The sequence below is a fragment of the Neofelis nebulosa genome, chromosome 1 (genome assembly GCF_028018385.1).
Source record: "Neofelis nebulosa isolate mNeoNeb1 chromosome 1, mNeoNeb1.pri, whole genome shotgun sequence".
Taxonomy (NCBI): Eukaryota; Metazoa; Chordata; class Mammalia; order Carnivora; family Felidae; genus Neofelis; species Neofelis nebulosa.
Window position 1 is genome coordinate 67141245 of NC_080782.1, and position 21965 is coordinate 67163209.

Sequence of the window (21965 nt, forward strand, 5' to 3'; positions counted from 1 at the left end):
CTCTTTGGTTTTGGATTAGTTGCTTGGATTTTCTGGCAATAATAAAACTTACTTTGCAGCATTGTTGTGAAGATTAAGTAAGGCAAGCAACACTTTGCCAGGGGCATCATGCACTCTCAAGAAATGCTAGTTCTTTCTCCCCTTCACCAGATGGGCAAGGCTCAAGGTGGCTTTTCAGCAGACCTAATGATGGCATTTGCACCCATCTGTGGAAGCTCTATTCATGGATCCATGCAAACCTCACTGAGATTCTCTGCAGGCAGGTCATCTCCTTGAACCTGCTGGTAGGATAGCAAGGATACTCAATTCTCTATGTAAGATGCATGACCTCAAATTTAAAAATGATCTTTACTTCTTCGGGTGCCTGGATGGCTCAGTCGGTTAAGCGTCCGACTTCGGCTCAGGTCATGATCTGACGGCTGGTGGGTTTGAGCCCCACGTCGGACTCTGTGCTGACAACTCAGAGCCTGGAACCTCCTTTGCATTCTGTGTCTCCCTCTCTCTCTCTGCTCCACCCCCTCTTGCACTCTGTCTCTTGCTCTCTCTCAAAAATAAACATTAAAAAAAATTTTTTAATAAAAATAATCTTTACTTCTTAATTTGTTTCTTATTTTCTTTTCTGTGAAAGTTATTTTCAAACATTATTCTGAATGAATAGCCAGCTATATGTAGACGATTTAAACAATGTGGTTTAATTATGCTTTCACTAGTGGGTACAGATGTAGACTACCAATGAGATTGTAGAGGATTGTTTTTATTACTGGTTCAGAAGAGAGGTCAGAGGACCATGATAGAGTTTCAGCTTGAGGAGACTTTACATTACATTTACATAGGCAAGGGTTTATTATGTCCTAGCAGAATGGGTCTGATTTAGGTAGTTTTAGAAAATTCTCCAGTGGGACTAGAGTCATCACTCCATGGTGCAAGTGAATTTGTGATTCCTCTGATTTTTTTGATGAAAATCAGATATGCACATGCAGAATGATCTTAAGGTGGCAACTCCTTTCCTTCATTTGGAAGGAAAAAAAAACGGCATAGAGCTGGATTCTAAAATGTAAATTGCAGGGAAGATATCTGTAGTTAACTTAGAAAGTACTGTTTGTGTTTAACTTCACCATAATTTTTCAGGATGAACAAATTGCACATTAGTGCAGGCAAGAAGTAAGGCTTTTAACAAGTGTAAATGTTTTTGTTTTTTTTTCCAGTCTCAGTTTCTAAGATGAACCTGTGAACTTTTAATTTATACATTGGTTTGGAGTAATTAGCCCATGAATTGTCTAACTTTTGAGACATAATTGTTTAGAAAAGAGGTGGACCATGGAAAGCATCCTGATTTTCTGGAATCTTCAGAAGAAAAATGATACCCTTCACTGAAAATCATACAATGATGCTTAAAAGGAAAATATAGCATAGTCATGTAGACTTTGCTATATACTTGAAATATTTATACTTTTTTTTTTTTTTGCAAAATTTTGTATGGCTCTTTTCCCCCTAAATCACTTTGCCTGGTAGGTTTTGAGCACTTTTTTTGTTTTTATCTTTACAAAGTTTGGAGAGTGAGAAGAATTCAAATCCTCCCCAACTCCCAAGTAATTAAATCTTTTAAAAATATCTTATATATTGTTGTCCATATTACATAAGTCACCTACCAAAGGTTAACTAATGAGTTTTGGACAATCAAAGTGAACTTGTCAAGGCCAAGTGTGAATTGCAAGCCGCTAAAATCTCTTGGCAGGATAATAACTGGAATAACCTGTAAGCTGATACATCACAAGGAGGCATCTGATTTTCCTCTTGGCAAGGCGCTGGATGCCAAAGCTAATCTTGGCTCACTTTTCTCTGACACTGCTCTTCAGATACCAGGATTCTGTCATTGTAGACCTGTTATGTAGCTTAAAAAAAAAAAGCCTTGTACGTGTACATGAATAAAAATTCGCAATGTGCCAAAAAAGGGCAGGTGGCAGAATCAGTTTCTGTCCCACCCCTGTTCTCCAGATAACGGTGCCACCTGCCAGATGCAGTCCCTGGTAACAGTTTCTTAGATGTCCTTCCAGAGATAAGCTGCGCATATCATGGGCACATGGACACACATTCTACTTCTTTTAAACATGTGGTCATATAACATATAGACTGATCTGCATCTGCCCTTTTTAAAACTTGATATATTTTGGAGATTATGCCATCATTATATAGAGCTGCCTCATTCTTTTTATTTTTATTTATTTTTAATCAATTAATTTGTTTTGAAAGAGAGACAGAGAGAGAGCACGGAGGAGAGGCAGGAGAGAGAGAAAGAGAAAATCTCAAGCAGGTTCTGTGCTGACAGCACAGAGCTCAACATGGGTCTTGATCCCACAAACTATGAGGTCATGATCTGAGCCGAAATCAGGAGTCGGATGCTTAACCGACCGAGCCACCCAAGCACACCTTTAAAGGCTGTTTAGTATTAATTTAATTGTATGATGGACTTTATTTTATTTACCACACCCCCACTGGTGGATGTTTATATGATTTTCAGTCTTTTGCAAATACAAACGGTGCTGCATTGAATGACTCTGTACATTCATTGCTTTGTGTACGTCAGCATAACTGTGGGGTGGATATTTCTAGAAGTAAAATTGCTGGTCAAATGATATATGCATTTTTTATTTTGACAGATGCTGCTAAACTGCAGTAAACCTTATATAAGTTATACGCCCACTGGCAGAGTATGAGAGGGGTATGCTCTTTTTAAATCCTAAACCTGGCCTTTGTCACTGAAGGTTGTATTTTTCTGAACCTGGTCACAGTCCAGAGCTTCTGGGCTTACTCATGTTACATTAGTGACTTTCTGTCTGTGATCAGTGCTCATTTTCCAACACTCCAAGACACTGTATTTTTTTTCCAACCATTTGAGGGGATTGCTTACAGCCTTAATAGGAAATAGCATATTTCTCTATGTTTCCTCATAGATGAGGGAATTAGGGAAGGTGCTGATGCTTGAGAACCCCTGAGTTTTGGTAATGTGGAGGCATTGGAGAGGTTGGTTTCTTTTTCTTGATTTGAAAATCACCCTAGGAGGTGAATCAGCCCAACCTTCAGTAAAAGAAACAAACAAGTTTTCACCTTTAAAACTAAAGTGTTGGTTTTACAGTTACCACTTCACCACTGAGACACTGTCTCTGCTAACCAGACATCACAAGCTCACTCCAGGGTCTGCCTCCCTACCACCTCAGGGAGTGGGGTGTGGGGGGGCTATATCCTTGTCCCTCTGCTACTTCCTTCCTTCCTCTTCCTCACCTGCCCATCCCCTCTCCTCCTTCTTATCCAAACAACTTTCTATGACTCCTGTTGGGACTTTAGCACCTCACCCTAAGCCATTATCATTACATAGCAGGTCCAGGCACAAACCAGGAGGAGCTCTCTTTGATTTTTAGATCTATAGATCTCCCTCCTGGGCTTGCTATTTTATAATCTGTGATATAGTTTGTATGCCAAACTTCTAAAACATAAAGAACCTTTTTGTACAGTTCACAGCACTATATTTTAATATTTATTTATTTTTTTTTTTAATTTTTTTTCAACGTTTTTTATTTATTTTTGGGACAGAGAGAGACAGAGCATGAACGGGGGAGGGGCAGAGAGAGAGGGAGACACAGAATCGGAAACAGGCTCCAGGCTCCGAGCCATCAGCCCAGAGCCTGACGCGGGGCTCGAACTCACGGACCGCGAGATCGTGACCTGGCTGAAGTCGGACGCTTAACCGACTGCGCCACCCAGGCGCCCCTTAATATTTATATTTTTAAATATAAATTTAAATGTTTTTTAGAACTGTGGTTCTGTCCACAATTTGAGTAAATTTAATTCAACAAACCAACCCTAAATGCTTGAATTCAGTCAAGTAAGTATAGTTTTTTTCTTCTTTTCTTTTTTTCTTTTTTTTTTTTTAATGTTTATTTATTTTTGACAGAGAGATAGACAGAGCATGAGTGAGGGGTGGGGTGGGGCGGGGGGGCACAGAGAGAGAGGGAGACACAGAGTCCGAAGCAGGCTCCAGGCTCTGAGCTCTGAGCTGCCAGCACAGAGCCCGATGCGGGGCTCAAACTCATGGACCATGAGATCATGACCTGAGCCGAAGTCAGACGCTCAACTGACTGAGCCACCCAGACGCCCCTCTTCTTTTCTTTTTTTTAAATCTACCTTCTAATTCCAAGTGGCAAAAAAAAAAAAAAAAAAAAAAAGTATTTTAACTTAAATATATTATAACTATAAGATTATGATGGCTTTTCTGTGGGTTATTTCCCCAATATGGTGTTCACTAATCCTGAATATAGACTTACATGTTGTTGGACTGTATACTTGCTTTCCTTAGAATGGTCTGTCCAAGTGAACAAAATGGAGAGCTATGAAGGATCCTGGTGTTACTGCTGTTTGGTACCATTGCTTCCGACATCCATTTCTAGGGACTAAGGAATTGCTTTAGCCACATGCACAATACCTCGAACAGTGTTACTCAAAGAATGGCCCACAGACTGTTTTTCTTACCTGACTGCAATAAAGTAAGTACAAGAATTGGAAATAAGTACAGGAATTGGAAATTTTAAAAAGTTCAGAAACTTTTATATCAATTTGGAAGAATTGAATCTAATTTTTAAAATTGAGCTTATATTTTTTATAGGTCCTTTTAAAATCTTTTTTTTCCTGAAAACTCATTTTATTTTATTCTACCAAATGTCAATCTATCACAGATTAGATTTTCTACAATAGTCTAGAAAATTCCTCAAATTTCCATGACTCTCTTGCTTATAAGGCAGACGCATTGCTCTAAAAGTTGTTGACTTGGCTTGCTTTCATAGTGTGACAAGTGATATATACCCGTGTAAAACTTCAGGAAATGAGACACAATGACAAAATTCCTCGCCTGCGGCTGCCGCGCACACCAAGATTAAATCTTTCCCTTCTCATTTCTGTCATCAGACTACAAGGCCTCGTCTGCTTTTCATGTTAAGATATTTTAATTAGAATCTGAGAGAGAGAGTGGAATAAGAGAAAATTAGTCATGAAAAGAACATTGCAATTTTTTTTACCCTTCAAAGAAAAGTGTAATAACATTTCCTCCCATATTATTTCTACTTTAGTGCCATTTTCTAAAAGTAAAGTACTCTGGAAGATATTTAGGAGAACTTTAACATGATGGGTTTGCACTCAGAAATGTTTTTAAATGCTGGTGAAGAGTATATAAATAATAAAATTTGGGGACATTAGCAAGAGTCACAGTGTCAGCCTCAGGGAGAGGTTTGGGTTTCTGTCCCAGCCAAAGTACAACCACAGAGCCAGAGTAAACATTGACAACACCGCCTTGTTCTGAGTGGCAACATTTGTCTAGGCAGCAGGCATTAGTAGTGAGAGCAGGGTTGATAGGGATTAGGGGGTCAGGCGTACAGGTCTAAGTTAGGGGTGAAGCAAGAAGAACTGAGAGGGATATTATATGGTAGAAAGAAAGAGACCAAAAGAGAACTGAAAAGGATGGGGATAGGTGGGAGGCTTCCAGGCTGGCTGGGCTTTGAGGCTCCTGGTGACAGGCTCGGTGGGTGGACCACTTACATTTATAAAGGCCAGGGATCAAGTATACATTTGGAGCCTAGCATAAAAAATTTTATTAGCCTTGGTTATTCAACTGAAGAGCACTTGATGAAAATTTCTGCTTTATCTTCTGTTATCGCTTCTAGCTACTCCTCTTTTACATTGGAAAAAATAAATACAATTGCAAATTTATCATTCACAGTAGGTTATGAGGTCTTTTATATGTCAAAAACATGTTGTAATATGAATCTTTTTGCCTTGGTGAAAAAATGTGGGTGCAATTATCTTTTTATAATTATGGTGTTATGTGTGTGCTGTAATTTCCCCATAAAAGTGTGATCTAAAATGATCTGAAAGGATAACTATTCTGGAAGTGTTGTTAAAATACACTTAAAATCATCTTTAAAAAGTGGAACATTTCCCCAAATCGTTTTTGCCTCCACACTGAAATCCCTGCAGTCTTTTCCCAGTACCCTTTCATTCTATTGTCTTTCAGATATGACTGCCTTGCATAATTTTGGGGTCTGGGAGGACCATTTATATATTAGGAACCACTTATCTATTTGTCATACTGACCATTATTGCTGAGTGCTTACTGCAAGGTTCTAGGTCTATCGCTGGGATTACAAAAGAGGTGCCCTCTGTTCCTTCATTCATCCACCAACCTGTTTAAATACCTGCTGTGCCAGGAATTTGGGACAGGTCCTCTTATAAGGAACTGATATACTCTGTAAAATGGAGAGAATACCTTTTAAAGGTATTATGAGGATTAAATGAAATTATATTCCTAAAGCACCTGAAACAGGTACTCTGAATGAGTATTTTCCCCCAGGAATGGGAGAGATTGAATGGCAGTTTTTGCAGGTCATTGAGAAGATAAGCTGAATCTTGCATAATATCTCATGTTAGGGGCACCTGGGTGGCACAGTCGATTGAATGTCCAACTTGGGCTCAGGTCATGATCTCGCAGTCTGTGGGTTCAAGCCCCGCATTGGGCTCTGTGCTGACAGCACAGAGCCTGGAGCCTGCTTCAGATTCTGTCTCCCTCTCTATCTGCCCCTCCCCTGCTCACGCTCTGTCTCTCTCTCTCTCAAAAATAAATAAACATTAAAAAAAAATTGAATGTTAATTTACTGATCAGGGGCACCTGTGTGGCTCAGTTAAGCCTCTGACTTTTGATTTCAGCTCAGGTCATGATCTCATGGTTCATGGGACTGAGCCCCATGTGGGGCTCTGCGCTGACCGTGTGGAGCCTGCTTGGGATTCTCTCTTTCTCTGTCTCTACCCCTCCCCTGCTCATACACGTGCTCGCTCTCTCTCTCTTAAAATAAATAAATTAACATTAAAAAAATAATCCAAGGAAAAAATACATTAAAATATTTTCTCTATTGGGGTGCCTGAGTGGCTTGTTCATTTAAGCATCTGACTCTTGATTTCAGCTCAGGTGTGACCTCACAGTTCATGGGATGAAGCCCCATGTGGGGCTCTGCACTGACAGTGAGGAGCCTGCTTGGGATTCTTCATTCTCTCTTTCCCTCTCTCTGCTCCTTCCCCCCTCTCTTTTTCTCTCCTTCAAAATAAATAAATATATAAAAAGTATATTATAAAAAAATTTTTTAAGTATATTTTCTTCTTTTGGAATATCAATAGGAAACACCAAATTGATGGATTGCCAAAACATTGAAGAGTAAAGTATTAGAAAACAGTCACATGTAAGGGAATTATAGAAGAGCTTTTTAAAAATATGTAAAAGTAATACTTTAGTTGTCTGCAGATGCTTTCTTCTTGAATGTTGACTTTTAGTCACTCTTGACATTTTACCTGGAGAAAGGGAGACCATCGTGTCAGTGACTGATCTTGGTTATTCATCATTTCCGTGAACTCTCAGGAAGTTCAGTCTGAACATCAGAAAGAATTAATATCACAGTAACTCAAGTCTAAGAAGACAAAGCTGGTGCTTCCTCTGGAAACACATCCTTCCACCTGCCCCCTGAAGTCTGATAAATCTTTCAACTCCAGGTTTTGTGTGTGTGTGTGTGTGTGTGCGCGCGCGCATGTGTGTGAGTGGTAGTGTATCAGACATGAATTTGAATCTGATCATATTTCCTTATGTAAAAAGTGGGCATTTTTGTGTGTGTCTTCCAAATAGGGGTAATTCCAAAATTGGAAAATCAGCTGCAAAGAAAACCAACAGATTTATGATACGATGGTTTTTTCCCCCCTATATTCAGGGGAAATGCCTCCGGTTTCATTGTTCTTTCTTTACCTAGAGGTAATAACTGACATTTGTAACAATTTCCTTGCTTGACTAATACTATTGCCTGAAGCTTTTAAAGAATATTGTACTCTATTTTATTTTCCTAATGCTATTCAATAGAACTTTTTGCTATGACAGAAATGTTCTATATCTGTACAGGGCAGGGTGGTAACCGCTAGACACGTGGCTTTTGAACATTTGAAATGTGGCCATTAAGCTTGCACAACTGAGAAAATGAATTTTTAATTGTATTTAATTTTAATTAATTTAAATGTAGAATTAAACAGCCACCTGTGTGTAGTGACTACCCTATTGAACAGCACAATGCAAGACCATAAGTATTAATTCACAAGAGTTAAAACAGGTTTCAGCATAGACAATATTGAGAAGGTTAGTAGTTGGAGATTCTGGTTTTACAAAAAGTTTTATCTCAATGTTCCACTGGGTGTGGAATTTATAAAAAATGATCTCTATAATATAAATTAGATAATAAAGTGTTGTTTCTTCTTTCAATCTCAACTTTTATGTTGTCTTTCCTATTTTTCCATATTTATTTTCAATTTGGTAACCTCAACCAAAAGCATTTTTCAGATATAATAAAAATTAGGTCAACAGCTTTATCATTTCTAGCTGTATGTTTTTAAGAGAGAGAGAGACAGGCAGACAGACAAGGAGAGGGAGAGAGAGTGAATATGTTAAACTTTGAGCCAGTCTCAGATGTTTAGTACTTTTGCTGACTTGGCTTTAAGACCATAGTGGGAGGTCCAAGATGATTTCAGTTAATTTCTTAGGATGCGTGTCGTATGGTGTTTTGTTTGTTATGGCATTTCTCTTTCTTTCATGGCTTTTCATAATCTCATTCCATGTGTTTGCGAACTACAGCTGATCTTTTCAAAAATTTTTAATTAAAACCATATTTTTTAATTAATTTTTTTTTTATTTTAAAGAGAGAGAAAGAGAGAGATTGCATGAATGGGGGAGAGGGGCAGAGGGAGATAGAGAGAACTTCAAGCAGGCTCCACGCTCAGTGTGGAGCCCAACCCGGGGCTCGATCCCACAACCATGGGATCATGGGATCATGATCTGATGGGATCATGGGATCATGACCTGAGCCAAAATCAAGAGTCAGATGCTCAACTGACTGAGCCACCCAGGCACTCCCCCAAAATATTTTTAATTGAAATGTAATTAACATACAGTGTTATATTAGTTTCAGGTGTAAAATATAGTGATTCAACAATTCTGTACATTACTCAGTGTTATCACAATAAATGTACTCTTAATCCTCTTCACCTATTTCACCCATTCCCCTCCCACCTCCCCTCTGGAAATCACCAGTATGTTCTCTGTATTTAAGTCTGTTTTTGTCTGTTTGTCTTTTTTCCCTTAGTTTGTTCATTTGTTTTATTTCTTAAATTCCACTTATGAGTGAAATCATATGGTATTTGTCTTCCTCTGTCTATTTCACTTAGCATTATATATTTTAGGTCCATCCATGTTGTTGCAAATAGCAAGATCTCATTCCTTCTTATGGCCAAGTAATAGCCATATGCATGTGGTATATATATCTATAATGGAATACCGTTCAGCCATGCGAAAGAAGGAATCCTGCCATTTGTGACAACATCATCTTCTTTATCCATTCATCTATCAGTGGATACTTGGATTGCTTCCATAATTTGGCTATTGTAAGTAATGCTGCAGGAAACATAGGGGTACATATATCTTTTCAGATTAGTGTTTTTGTTTTCGTTGTGTAAATACCCAGTAATGGAATTACTGGATCATATGGTATTTCTATTTCTATTTCTATTTCTATTTCTATTTCTATTTCTATTTTATTAATTAATTAATTAATTTAAGATTTTATTTTAAAGTAATTGCTACACCCAACATGAGGCTCAAACTTACAATCCCAAGATCAAGAGTCATATTCTCTTCCAACTGAGCCAGACAGATGCCCCTGATACTTCTTTCTTTCTTTCTTTCTTTCTTTCTTTCTTTCTTTCTTTCTTTCTTTCTTTCTTTCTTTCTTTCTTTCTCTTTCTTTCTTTCTTTCTTTCTTTCTTTCTTTCTTTCTTTTTATTATTTGAGAGAGAGGGAGAGAGAGACAGAGAAACAGAGAGCAAGCAGGGGAGGGGTAGAGAGAGAGGGAGACACAGAATCAGACAGGCTCTGAGCTGCCAGCACAGAGCCCGACGCAAAGCTCGAACCCATAGACCACGAGATCATGAGCTGAGCTGAAGTTGGCCGTTCAACCAAGTGAGCCACCCAGGCACCTGTGGATGCCCCTGATATTTCTATTTTTAATTGTTTGAGGAACCTCCATACTGTTTTCCACAGTGGCTCCCCCAATTTGCATTCCCACTAACAGTGTACAAGAGTTCCTTTTTCTCCACATCCTCACCAACACTTGTTACTTCTTGTCTTTTTGATTCTAGTCGTTCTGACAGGTATAAGGTCATATGTCATTGTGGTTTTGATTTGCATTTCCATTTCCCTAATGATTAGTGATGTTGAGCATCATTTCCCATATCTGTTGGCCATCTGTATGTCTTCTTTGAAAAAATGTCTATTCAGGTCCTCTGCCCATTTTTTAATTGGATTGCTTGTATTACTGACCTTTTTTAAAAAATAAGGATTGAATTTTTAAAAGGAGCTGGGATACATTTATCCATAGCAGTTTGTCTTTGCCTTCCCCAAAGCACCATTTTAAATTGTAGAACATTGGGACACCTGGCTAGCTCAGTTGGAAGAGTGTGTGGCTCTTGATCATCAGGGTTGTGAGTTCAAGCCCCACATTGGGTATAGAGATTATTTGAATAAATAAACTTTAAAAAATTATAGAATGTGATTGTGACTCTAAAGAAAGTTGTCTGTTGAATAACTGGAGACTGTATTTGCCAATTTGCCTTCATGTGTGTGTGTGTATATATATATATATATATATATATATATATATGTAGTTTATATGTATGTAATATATGTAATATTATATGTAATACATATTATATGTACATATACATATTATATATTGTATATATACATATACATATATGTACATATGTTGTATATGTACATATACATATTATATGTAATGCATATAAAATATGTAATATATGTATAAAATATATGTAATATATATATAATTTCAATTAAGTGGAATATTTCCAACTAGGGGCTTCTGGTTGATCAAAAGTAAAATGAAAAAATCATTCATACACTCATCATTTATTTATGATAACCTGGTATATCCCAGGTAATGTTCTTGATATTGGGAATACAACAGTGAACAAAACAGATAAAATTCTCCATCCTCATGGAGCTTAAATTCTAGCAGAATCCTTTTTGTTCCACTTCCATAGATAATCTTTTGAAAATATCTATTTCCCTTCATCCTGCAAGTACATGAATTATCACACCCTAGTGTGTTTGGTTGATTTTGATTACTAAGATTTCTGGGTTGCCTTAAAGCCCTCATTCTTTAGTACTATTGGTATAGAACCAAAGTTCTACTCTGAATCACTTAGGAAGCCTTTTAGCAAATACTGATGCTGCCCAAACCTGCCCCATCCTGATTTAGTTTGTCATGGGGCACGAGTATCAGTATGTTTTAATCACTCCAGGTAATTATGCATGCTGCCAGAGTTGAGTGCTACTAGCATAGAAAGGCTTAAGGGATATGGAGCCAGCATATATACAAGAAGATATTTTTAAATCTAATGATATCAACTTGTTTTGTTTTAATTTGTGATTGCAAATTGAGATTTATAAGAAGCAAAGGAGAAATGGGATTGAAACTTCTTTTTACTTAAAATTTAACATTTTATTTATCTACTTATTTATTTATTTAGCACTTATTATATTCCAGGTGTTAGGGATTGGAAGATGAACAAAGAATGAGCCCTATCCTCTACAAATTTATAATCTAGTAGGGGAGTTCACAAACTTTTTCTGGAAAGTAAATATTTTTGGTTTTATGAGCCATATAGTCTCTGTTGTAACTATTCAATTCTGTTGTAGTGAGAGAGTAGCCATAGGCAATATCTAGACAAATGGGTATAACTACATTCCAATAAACTTGATTTACAAAAACAGGCAATGGTCTGGATTCGGCTGCAGGCCTTAGTTGCCAACCTCTGGTCTGGTAGAAGAAAGAGAAAATAAATAAATAATTACTGTAGAGTAGAGTATGTGATCAAAGTGAGCACCTGTGACACAAGATAAGGGCCATCAGTACCTGAGAGACTTAGGGAAGATTCTGAAGGAGATGCTGTTCAAGTGGATTATGAAGCACGGCTTGGAGTTTGGAGAAAGGAAAAGGAAAGGATGCTCTAAGCAGAGGGACAAACGTGCAAAGCATGGGCATGTAAAACAACACTGCCTCTTCTAGAAACTAAAAGAAATCCAGTGGGGCTAGAATGCAGGTTGCCTACTTGGGCAGGAGGATGGGGCTAGAGAGGCTGGGCCATATTCTGATGGGTCTTGGTTAGGAAGTGAGAAGCATGGGTGTGGAGCTAACAGTCTTGGGAGGAGCAAATAAAGGATTTTAAGCAGGGAAGAGTAATTCATTGGCTGCCCGTTGGAGAGGAGGAGATGCAGTCATTGTACTACTGTGGTAAACCAGACGGAAAATGGTTGAGTGGCAAGCATGACCAGGATGGGATGCATGTGAGCACTGTTTAGACTACAGAATCTCTCGTCTTGGTGACTGCTTGCACATGAGGATAAATGAGAATGAAACATCTTAGACACCTTCTAGATTTCTGGCTTGGGTGACTGGGTGATGTAATTTATGTAGACAGGAGAAATAAACCTGGGGAGGGGTAGAAGATGATGAATTTGTTCAGGAGTTTGAGTTCAGGATAAATACATGGCACTGAAGTGTAGCTCCCCAATAGAAAACGGGTTGCTACTAAAGTGGACGTGGAGATTTGGGAGTCAGTGTGCCCAGTGATAGATAAGGCCACACATTTAGATTAGGTCACCCACAGAGAGCCTGTAAGGTGTCAAAATAGACAGGACATCAGTGGAGAAAGCCTTGGGTAATATCCATATATGGAACCAGAATTCTGAAGGAGCAGTCAAATCGAGGTGGGAGGGAACTGGAAGACAGGGCTGTTACCCAGGCTGAAGGGAGGAGTTTCAAGACGGCAGCAGTCAGTGCTGAGAAAAATGTCTCTGGGGTTCTGTGGTATGGATACCTTTGCAGAGAAGAAAAGCAAGGCCTTAGAGATGGGGAATGAGACTATGCTCCCCAGAAACTTAGCTGAAGTATGGGCAGCCCAGACACTGCTGGTGGGGCTATAAATTGGTAGATGTTTCTCAACGGATGTTTGGAAAACTGTATTGAGAGATACCACCATTTAACAGCAAGTAATTTCACTCTTAGAAAATCGTGCCAGGAACATAATCATATGCTCTGTAGTCGGTAACAGTGAACAAAAGTTCCAAAATGACATTTTGGATCATTTAATTTGATCAATTCCAAGAAACATGCCCTGTAAGCGCTTACTGATACGAATGACATAGTAACTGTTTTACCCTTTAACCATGGCCTCAGACCAAATTTGTTTTGTTTGCATTAGCTTTTATATATTAGAGCTTTGAAATTAAGAAATATTTAAAATACTGACCATTACAGAGTATACGAGGAACATGCATAGACCCATTACCCAGATTGAAAAGATGTTAACATTGTACCATATCTGCCTATGATTTTTTAATATTTTACAAATCCATGTTAAATCCCCTTTATACCCTTCCCCAATCCTATTCTCCTCCCTCCCTCCCCACTTTACAGTTGATATTTATGCTTCCTGGCTTTTTTTTTATGACTTGCCTGTGTGTAAACCCATATATAATTTATAGTGTTGTTTTGCATATTTTTAAACTTTAAATAAGTGCTATCCTACTCTTCATATTATTCTTCAATTTGAGGTTTTTACTCGTCACTGTTTTTGAGATTTATTTATGATCATATACGGTACCTATATTTCTTTCAAAAACTTCATTCTGTAGTATTCTGTTACCTGACAAAACCTCGATTTATATATTCATTCTCTGTTGGCAGGCACCCGGACTAGTTCCTGCACACCTCTGTTCTTTGAACTCCTCAGTTATTAAATGGAGCTAGTAATAGTATCAATCTCATAGGAGGTTTGAGGATTACAGTACTTAATATATGTAAAGCACTAGTCAGGCCTTGAAACACAATAATCATCCAGTGCACATTAGCTATTCTTATCAGTATGACCAATAATATTATTATTAAGTTCTTTCCAAATCTTTGCTGTCACATTCTGATATGACATGCTCACATATTGTGAAATGTTGTGTTTCTTTCCTTATATCTATGCATAAGTTTCTTTAGCATATCTAACTAAAAGTCAAATTTCTGGTGTGTTTAACACCAGAACACCAAATGTGTGTTTAACCCTACCATTATAAATGTTGCATACATCCTTTCTAAAGATGTGGTACCAATCCTTCTTCCACCTATGACACATGAAAGTTTCTGCTTCCTTGTCAGCACTTGTTATTGTCAGACAATCATTTTTGCCAATCCTTGGTGTTGAAATGGTATCCCATTTTTTAATATTTATTTATTTGTTTATTTATTTATTTATTTATTTAAGAGAATGAGCAGGGGAGAGGGGCAGAGAGAGAGAGAGAGAAAGAGAGAGAATCCCGAGCAAGCTCCATACTCAGTGTTGAGCCCAACACGGGGGTTGGTCCCACAACCTTGGGATCATGACACTCAACCAACTGAGCCACTCAGGCACTCTAGCCCCCATTGTTTACTTTAATTTGCATTTTCCTTGTGTGTAGTGAGGTTGAGAATCTTTGCATATCTTTTTTGACCATTCAGGTTTTCTTTTATGTTAATTTTCTGCCCACTTTTCAGTGGGGTTGTTATCTTTTTCTTATTGTGTTGTAGGAATTCATTTTATATTTAAATACTAATCTTTTGTCTCTCATATCTCAAATTAAATTAATGACTTATTTGGTTTTTTAAAATTTGAAAACATGACTTATCAAAGCACTTCATGCACGTGGTAAAAAAAACAAAATAAAATGGTACAGAAGAGCTTGTGACAAAATGCAAGTCTTCTGCCCTCCCTCCCTCCCCATGCCCACACCACTCCCTAGGGTAGTTTCTTTCTACCCAATTGTGCTTTTAGTTCTCCTGATCATTTTTTCCATAAGTACTTATACCTTGTATCCTGATATATCAACGGGAACAATATCTCTGTGTTCCATGCTATGAAAGGTAAGGCCACCCCGCTGTACACAGCTCTAAATATTACCATTCATCATCCTGGCTAGCTGCTCCCATCTCTCTTACATGTTGCTGGAATTTGTTGAAATCCCTTATCTTTGATAAGCTCTTCTCTTTTTATCTTAACTATGGGTTTGTTTCCTTATTTCCCTATTTGTTTTGTTCATCACTTTAATTATTTCACTTGGGAGCAATGATGAAAGGCAGATGTATTCATTCCATCCAACAGCTATCCCCAGAAATTACCAACAGTAGCCCAGAGCCTGTTTTTTTTTAATGTCTTATTTATGATTTTTCACACTTTGAATATTTATGGAACTGAAATTAGAGTCTTGTAAATTACATTTTTTTGTGTGACTCCAATTGAACAGTTAGGGGCAAAGTGAACTTTCAGACTTTTTTTGAGTTCTTTCATAAGCAACTCCTTCTGGCCTACCTACAAAGGTGTCTGCTGAGAATTATGAATAGAGGCATCTACCTCTTACTCAAAGTAATGATTGCTTTTGCTCAGCCTTCATTCCAACTGGGTTTGGGATTTAGTATCATTGTGGGGAAGAATAATGTCTTTCTCTGCCTCTGAGCTTCTGTAGATGTAAGCCCATCTTTTCCATTAGCTATTCCTGATGTTAGGCTGTGAATTTCCCTGAATGATAAATAGCTTCATTGAATTTCCACTTCCTACTCAATTTCTTTATAAGTTAAAGGAAGAAGAATAGCCAAGAGACAAAAGGGCTTTTATATATAAAGTAATAGCTGTACATTGCAAAAACATGCAGTTTTGAGCTAGAGTCATCGGTCTTCAGTCATATTTTAATTTTGCTGCCTGGTGACTGGTGTTCTCTACAGAACTAAATATTATCTGACTTGCCAGTTCCTCTTTTATAAACTGGAATCCTTTCTTGCTCATGGTAACATCTTCTGAAGATAAGATATGCATACATGAATGTGAATAAATATGAAAAACCTTGTAGAAATGATGAAAGTAAAAAACGGATTTAGAGGACATTTATTTATTTAGAAGAACTTTAGAGGTAGAAATGTTCACCAAAATTTTGTGAAATTAACCAAAATGTTCACTGTGGTTATTGCTGGGTAGAGTGACTGCATGTAATTCGTATTTTCTTCTTTTTGCTTGTCTACATTTTCTATAATGAATGAATGTATTTTCTGAAATAATGTACAAAATTTTGGTTGAGTTTTGGATTGAATGCAAGTGTCTTCTGTGAGATGTTGCTGCTACTGAAATAGTACTTCACTAAATGATCTTGGTTTGGGACAACTGCTGTTCAGTATCTCTTCCTCTGAGAGATGTTCCTGGCCTAGAGCAAAGAAACTGTCATGCCGCTCTGTCACTAAGGCTACAGGGCTGTTGTTGTTTTTATGGTGCCCATTGGTCATTCATACTTACGGAGCATCCGTGTGCTGCCTTATGTGAGAAAATACCAGGAGAGGTATATGTGGGGAAATATCAAATAAATTGGGAACTCCCTTCCAAAGAGTGATCATTTTTAACTTCTGAGAATTTTATGAATCAGTCCATCAAAACAAATGTCATGGAGCTCTGCCATGTACAGGGCAATGTCCCAGGTGTGGCACAGATCTTAAGGGAGATTGATGCATGGCCCACACTGGCATCCAGGACCTTGTGGTCACATTGGGAAGGTTAGACTCGAGCGTGTGAAAATAATAACAAGAGAGGGAGAGAAATGCAAGTTTCCAAAATTGCATCCAAAAGTTGTCATGCAACTGTGTATAGGCCCTGAGTGAATGGTGCAGGGGCTAACTGCTGTCAGAAGGAAGAGCTCACCTGTGGGCCTGAGTGGGCTACAGGACTGCCTGGATTGGACGGACTTGTGCTGAAAGTGGAAGCTACAAGGCTTCCTAAGGCCTGTATTCAGCAATCCTGAAATATTCTTTCTGGCACATGCCATTGGTCCAAGTAAGTCACAAAGCCAACGCAGATTCAAGGGCAGGGAAATCGCCTCTGCCTGTTGAAGGGAGGGATAGCCAAGGCACATTGTAGAGGCGCACAGTCACGGGAGAGTATAATTCACTGAGAGCCATTTTAAACAACCTAGCACAATGGCTCATGGTAAAACTCTGTGATCCAAGTTCTGTAGGCTTAGCTCCTGGTATGTAAAGGAGAGCTTTGGGAATTTTTTTTCTTCTCGTGTAACTTAGTTTTCTCATCATGTTGATAACAAAATGTAATTTGTTATTCCATCCATATTTAACATAGTAGGTAATAACGTATAGGTGTATATAGTCTTTCTGGTTTAACATACAAGTATTATTAATTAATGATATTGAATCAAGCTGTCCTCACTTGTGTTCACCTGCCAAAATTTAGGTATCGCTGACATTCAAGATGGTGGATGATAGAAGGGAAAGGGTAAGAGCGTTGGAATCAGACTGATTCCAGATTTAGGTTCTTGTCTCTGCCACATAATAGTGCTGTGCCTTTTTCAGCCTTCACATCCTTACCTGTGAAATGGGGATAATAGCACTGCCTCTGCAGGCATGTCGGCTGTTATTGCTAGTTCTGAAGAACTAACTGAAAGAATTTAGTTTTCATTTAGTTTTTAGAAACTCATACTTCTGGGGCACCTGGGTGGCTCAGTCGGTTGAGCCTCCGACTTTGGCTCAGGGCATGATCTTGCAGTCTGTGAGTTCGAGCCCCACATCGGGCTCTGTGCTGACAGCTCAGAGCCTGGAGCCTGCTTCGGATTCTGTGTCTCCCTCTCTCTCTGCCCCTCCCCTACTCATGCTCTGTCTTCTCTCTGTCTCAAAAATAAATAAAAACATTTTAAAAAATTAAAAAAAAAGAAAGAAACTCATATTTCTATTTAAAGATTACAATTTGACTATATTTAGTTGAGGGCAATGTATTTTGGTTTTGATCTTTTAGATGAGCCTCTCAGCGGCCCAGTTTTAAAAGTGTATCATTACACACTCTCTTCAGAGGTGGCTTTTCTAGAACACAAATTCTTTATTTAAGCCACTTTTTGTAGACTGGAGCTTCACAAGTCTGGACAGAGTTGGGTTTCTCACCAGGGTGCGCCCATAAGTGTGCCACAGGCAGAGGAAAGGCATCCTCTGCAGACAGATGTCTCCACTTAGTGAGGTAGTCAGTTCAGTTCAATAAGCACTTGTTTTCCCCTGAGCAGTTTGTGCTTAATTACTAAAGACTTAATCATGAAACTGGGGCATTGTGAAAGATGTACGATCAATAGTTATAACGTAATCATTAATGGATACTATTTATTGAGTACTTAATATATGCCAGGAACTGTTAAGTGCTTTACATGCATTATGTCATGTATTCTCAGAAAACTGCTCTGAGATAGGTGCTTTTATTATTCTCAGGTTTTTTTTTTTTAATTTTTTTTAACGTTTATTTATTTTTGAGACAGAGAGAGACAGAGCATGAATGGGGGAGGGTCAGAGAGAGAGGGAGACACAGAATCCGAAGCAGGCTCCGGGCTCTGAGCCATCAGCACAGGGGCCCGATGCGGGGCTCGAACTCACGGACCGCGAGATCGTGACCTGAGCCGAAGTCGGCGCTCAACCGACTGAGCCACCCAGGCGCCCCATATTCTCAGGTTTTTTTAATGTTTATTTATTTTTGAGAGAGAGAGACAGTGTGAGTGGGGGAGGGGCCGAGAGACAGGGAGACACAGAATCTGAAGCAGGCTCCAGGCTCTGAGCTGTCAGCACAGAGCCCAACACAGGGCTCTAACCCACGAACCGTGGGATGGTGACCTGAGCTGAAGTTGGACTCTTAACCGACTGAGCCACCCAGGTGCCCCTATTATTCTCATTTTTAAAACATGAAAAATGACATAGGAATTTATGAAAGTGGTGGAGTATGTTATAGAAAGTTACAAAATACAGATAGGCAAACATAACAGTGAAGACACCATTTTCCTACCATTCAGAAAATGTTAGTGACATCTTTTTATGTGAACTTCTGGAATTTAGAAAACCTCTTTATTTCCTACCAAGCCTAACTGTTAAGGCTATTATCTGAAAATATAAACAAGAAATTTCTATATTAGAATATAAAATTTTTATATTAGAACATTGACCCTTGCCTTCTATTTGCATTACTGCTTTAGCGATCCTAACATCCTGAAGTCTTGGATGAATCCAGCTGAATATTAAGTTGTAATCAGGGAAGGGAAAAAAAGATAAGCATATGAATGCACTAAAACAAAACAAAACAAAACAAAACAAAGCACTGTTCCAGTGTTAGTTATTGCTGGGGAGGAATCACAAAATCTCACTGGCAGAAACAAGACCTTATCCTTGATCATACATCTTGGGGTCAGCTGAAGTGGCTCTTTTTAGGCTACGGGTCTACAGGTTGGCTGAAGTGGGGCCCAAATTAGAGGGTTAATGGCTACTGTGGTTTGTTCTTTTCACAATGAAGGGAAAAGTGGCCAGGGACAAGCCCAACTGCATAAATATATATATGCTAACATCCCAGGGAACCAAAGCAAGTTCGATGTCAAGCCTAAAGTTAAGGGAAAAGGAAAGACATACCTACCATGAGTGTCCTTAGCCCTGAGGTCAAGGCAAGGGTATGGATGTATAGCACTACTCCAGGGGAATGAAAAATTAAGACTAATAATTTAATCTGCCATTCCTACTTTTATGTGTATGTTTATTTATTCATCTACCCATCCACCTACCCTCCAAATAGAAAGACATAATTATATGTACATAGGCATATACATAATACACATATGTACACACACATACACACACAATAAAATAAAACATGTAGCTATGTGTAAAAATATTTCTAAAACGTGAAGATGGAATGACATATGGGAGCAGGGTGATTGGCTAGAGAAACTAGTGTAATGTAGCAGAAAACCCCAATTAAGAGTAAATATAAAAGCATTCCAAGGACAGGAGGAACAGAAATTTGACAATAAACTGGACACTGGGAACCAGGGAGGGGGAAATTAAGGGTAAGATGGAGTGAAGGAGAAGAAATTAAAATTATCTATCATTCCATGAGCGTCGGGAAGGCGGGGAAACTGTAGTAGTCCTGACCAGGAGCAGCAGTGGTGAAGGGTGGCTGGAAGACAGCAATTGGTCTTACTTTGCATGGTTAGGTTTCAGATATCAGAAAACATCAAATTGGCCATGTCCTCAAAATAATTGAACTTTGGTGGTGTGTTGAGACAGGAGCACAAGTTAGCTTTGTTTGTGACCGTGGACGAGTTTCTTATGTCTCTTCCAGCTCTTAAATTCCGTAATCCTTTGACCTTCATTGAGACTTCTAGTTGGAGCAATATGAACAATATGTTTCCCCAAGGAATGCAGATAGAAAAGAACAAGACTTATGTGTCAGGGGTCAAATGATGTCCTCTAGACAAGTGCTCTTGGCCAGCATCATGTTGTTGTTCTTATTGTTCCTTTTTAATTAGTTTTATTTTTGATTTTTAAATTTGAGAACATACAGGCTGGGTATCCTTCTCTAGTCCAGCCCCAGGCTCGACCAGCCCCTCTTGTCTTAGATCCATCCACTTCTCACATTTACATAATGTCCTAGTCCTGGAAGATGTGTGGGATTTTGACTCCTGCTCTGAGTCTTAGGGCTAGTTGCTGGTGAGAAGATGGAAAATACTCAAAGAAGATTAAGAAAAACCAGAGGTAGGCCAGCAGTGAGTCATGCAAGTTGAGATTAAATAGTCTTTGAAAGAAGTGCTAAAGTTTGCTGATTGGTTCAGAACAAGCTTGTTAAAATCTTTGTTGTTCTTTTACAACTGGACTAGATTTTAAACTCTGCCAAAGGGAGAAACAATGTCTTTTCTATGTTCTGAAACTTTATCTTGTAGTGAGATTACAGGGCTGCATTCTACAGGTGCTCCATCAATTTCAAAAGAAAGACAGGGAGGAAGAGGCCTGGAGACAGGAGGAAAAAGAGAACCAAAAGATTCTAAGTTGCTCCACTCTTCCAAATAATTTTTTGGGTTTTTTTGAGGAGAGAGAGAGAGAGAGAGAGCAAGTGAACACAAGTGAGTGAAGGGCAGAGAGAGAGAGAGAGAGAGAGACAGCGAGAGAGAGAGAGAGAGAGAGAGAGAGAGAGAGAGAGAGAGAGAGAGAAAAGCAGGGCTCACCTGAAGCAGGGCTTGTGTTTTTACCCAAAGCAGGGGTTGTGCTCACCTGATGTGGGACTGAACTCATGAACTGTGAGATCATGACCTGAGCTGAAGTCAGATGCTTAACAACTGAGCTACCCAGGCACCACACTCTTCCAAATAATTAAATAGAGTTCTTGTCTAGAATCACCCAGATGAAACAGATCTTTTTGCACACTTACCACTTTTCTAGAAGGAATGAGGAAGTTGGAAATAGGTTTCCTGTGTGTGGATATGTTCAAGAAATGCTCTTTCCACCCATCCCCCACCCCCATTGACCACGTTCTCCAGCTCAAATGTCTCTCCTAACAAGTTTTCTTCTGTCCAACCCTCCTGTAGAAATGACTTATTGATGGTCTGCCGCCAACTGAATATGGAAGAGTCTGTGGCTGAGATCATGAACCAGTTGGGCGCAGATGAACATGGGAAGATTTCCTTTCAGGATTTTACAAGGTGCCGCATGCAGCTCGTTCGAGAAATTAGGAAGGAGGAAGTAGGTCTTTCTGAGAAGTCAGACAACTCCTGTAAAAAGAAGAAGCTGAGGGATAGAATTGCATCCTGGCCCACAAGCAGCGACAACAGTTTGGGTAGGTACAACCAGGCGACAGTTTGGTAGTGCTCCACTAGCCCTGCTTGGTGACCTCTGTAAATGAGAGTGGCCTGCCCAGCCTGCTGCTGGCTCATCTGCAGGCTGTCTTCTTGGCCACAC

General features: G+C 38.9%; 1 protein-coding gene across 1 annotated transcript in view; it reads left to right on the forward strand.

The window, feature by feature from the left end:
• The window catches only part of MCC (MCC regulator of WNT signaling pathway), a 435778-nt gene that overhangs the window by 68339 nt on the left and 345474 nt on the right, over positions 1-21965 (forward strand). Inside the window, exon 2 of the mRNA XM_058724854.1 lies at positions 21596-21843. Coding sequence (XP_058580837.1) covers positions 21596-21843 — 248 coding nt within the window. The remainder of the gene's footprint in view (positions 1-21595; positions 21844-21965) is intronic.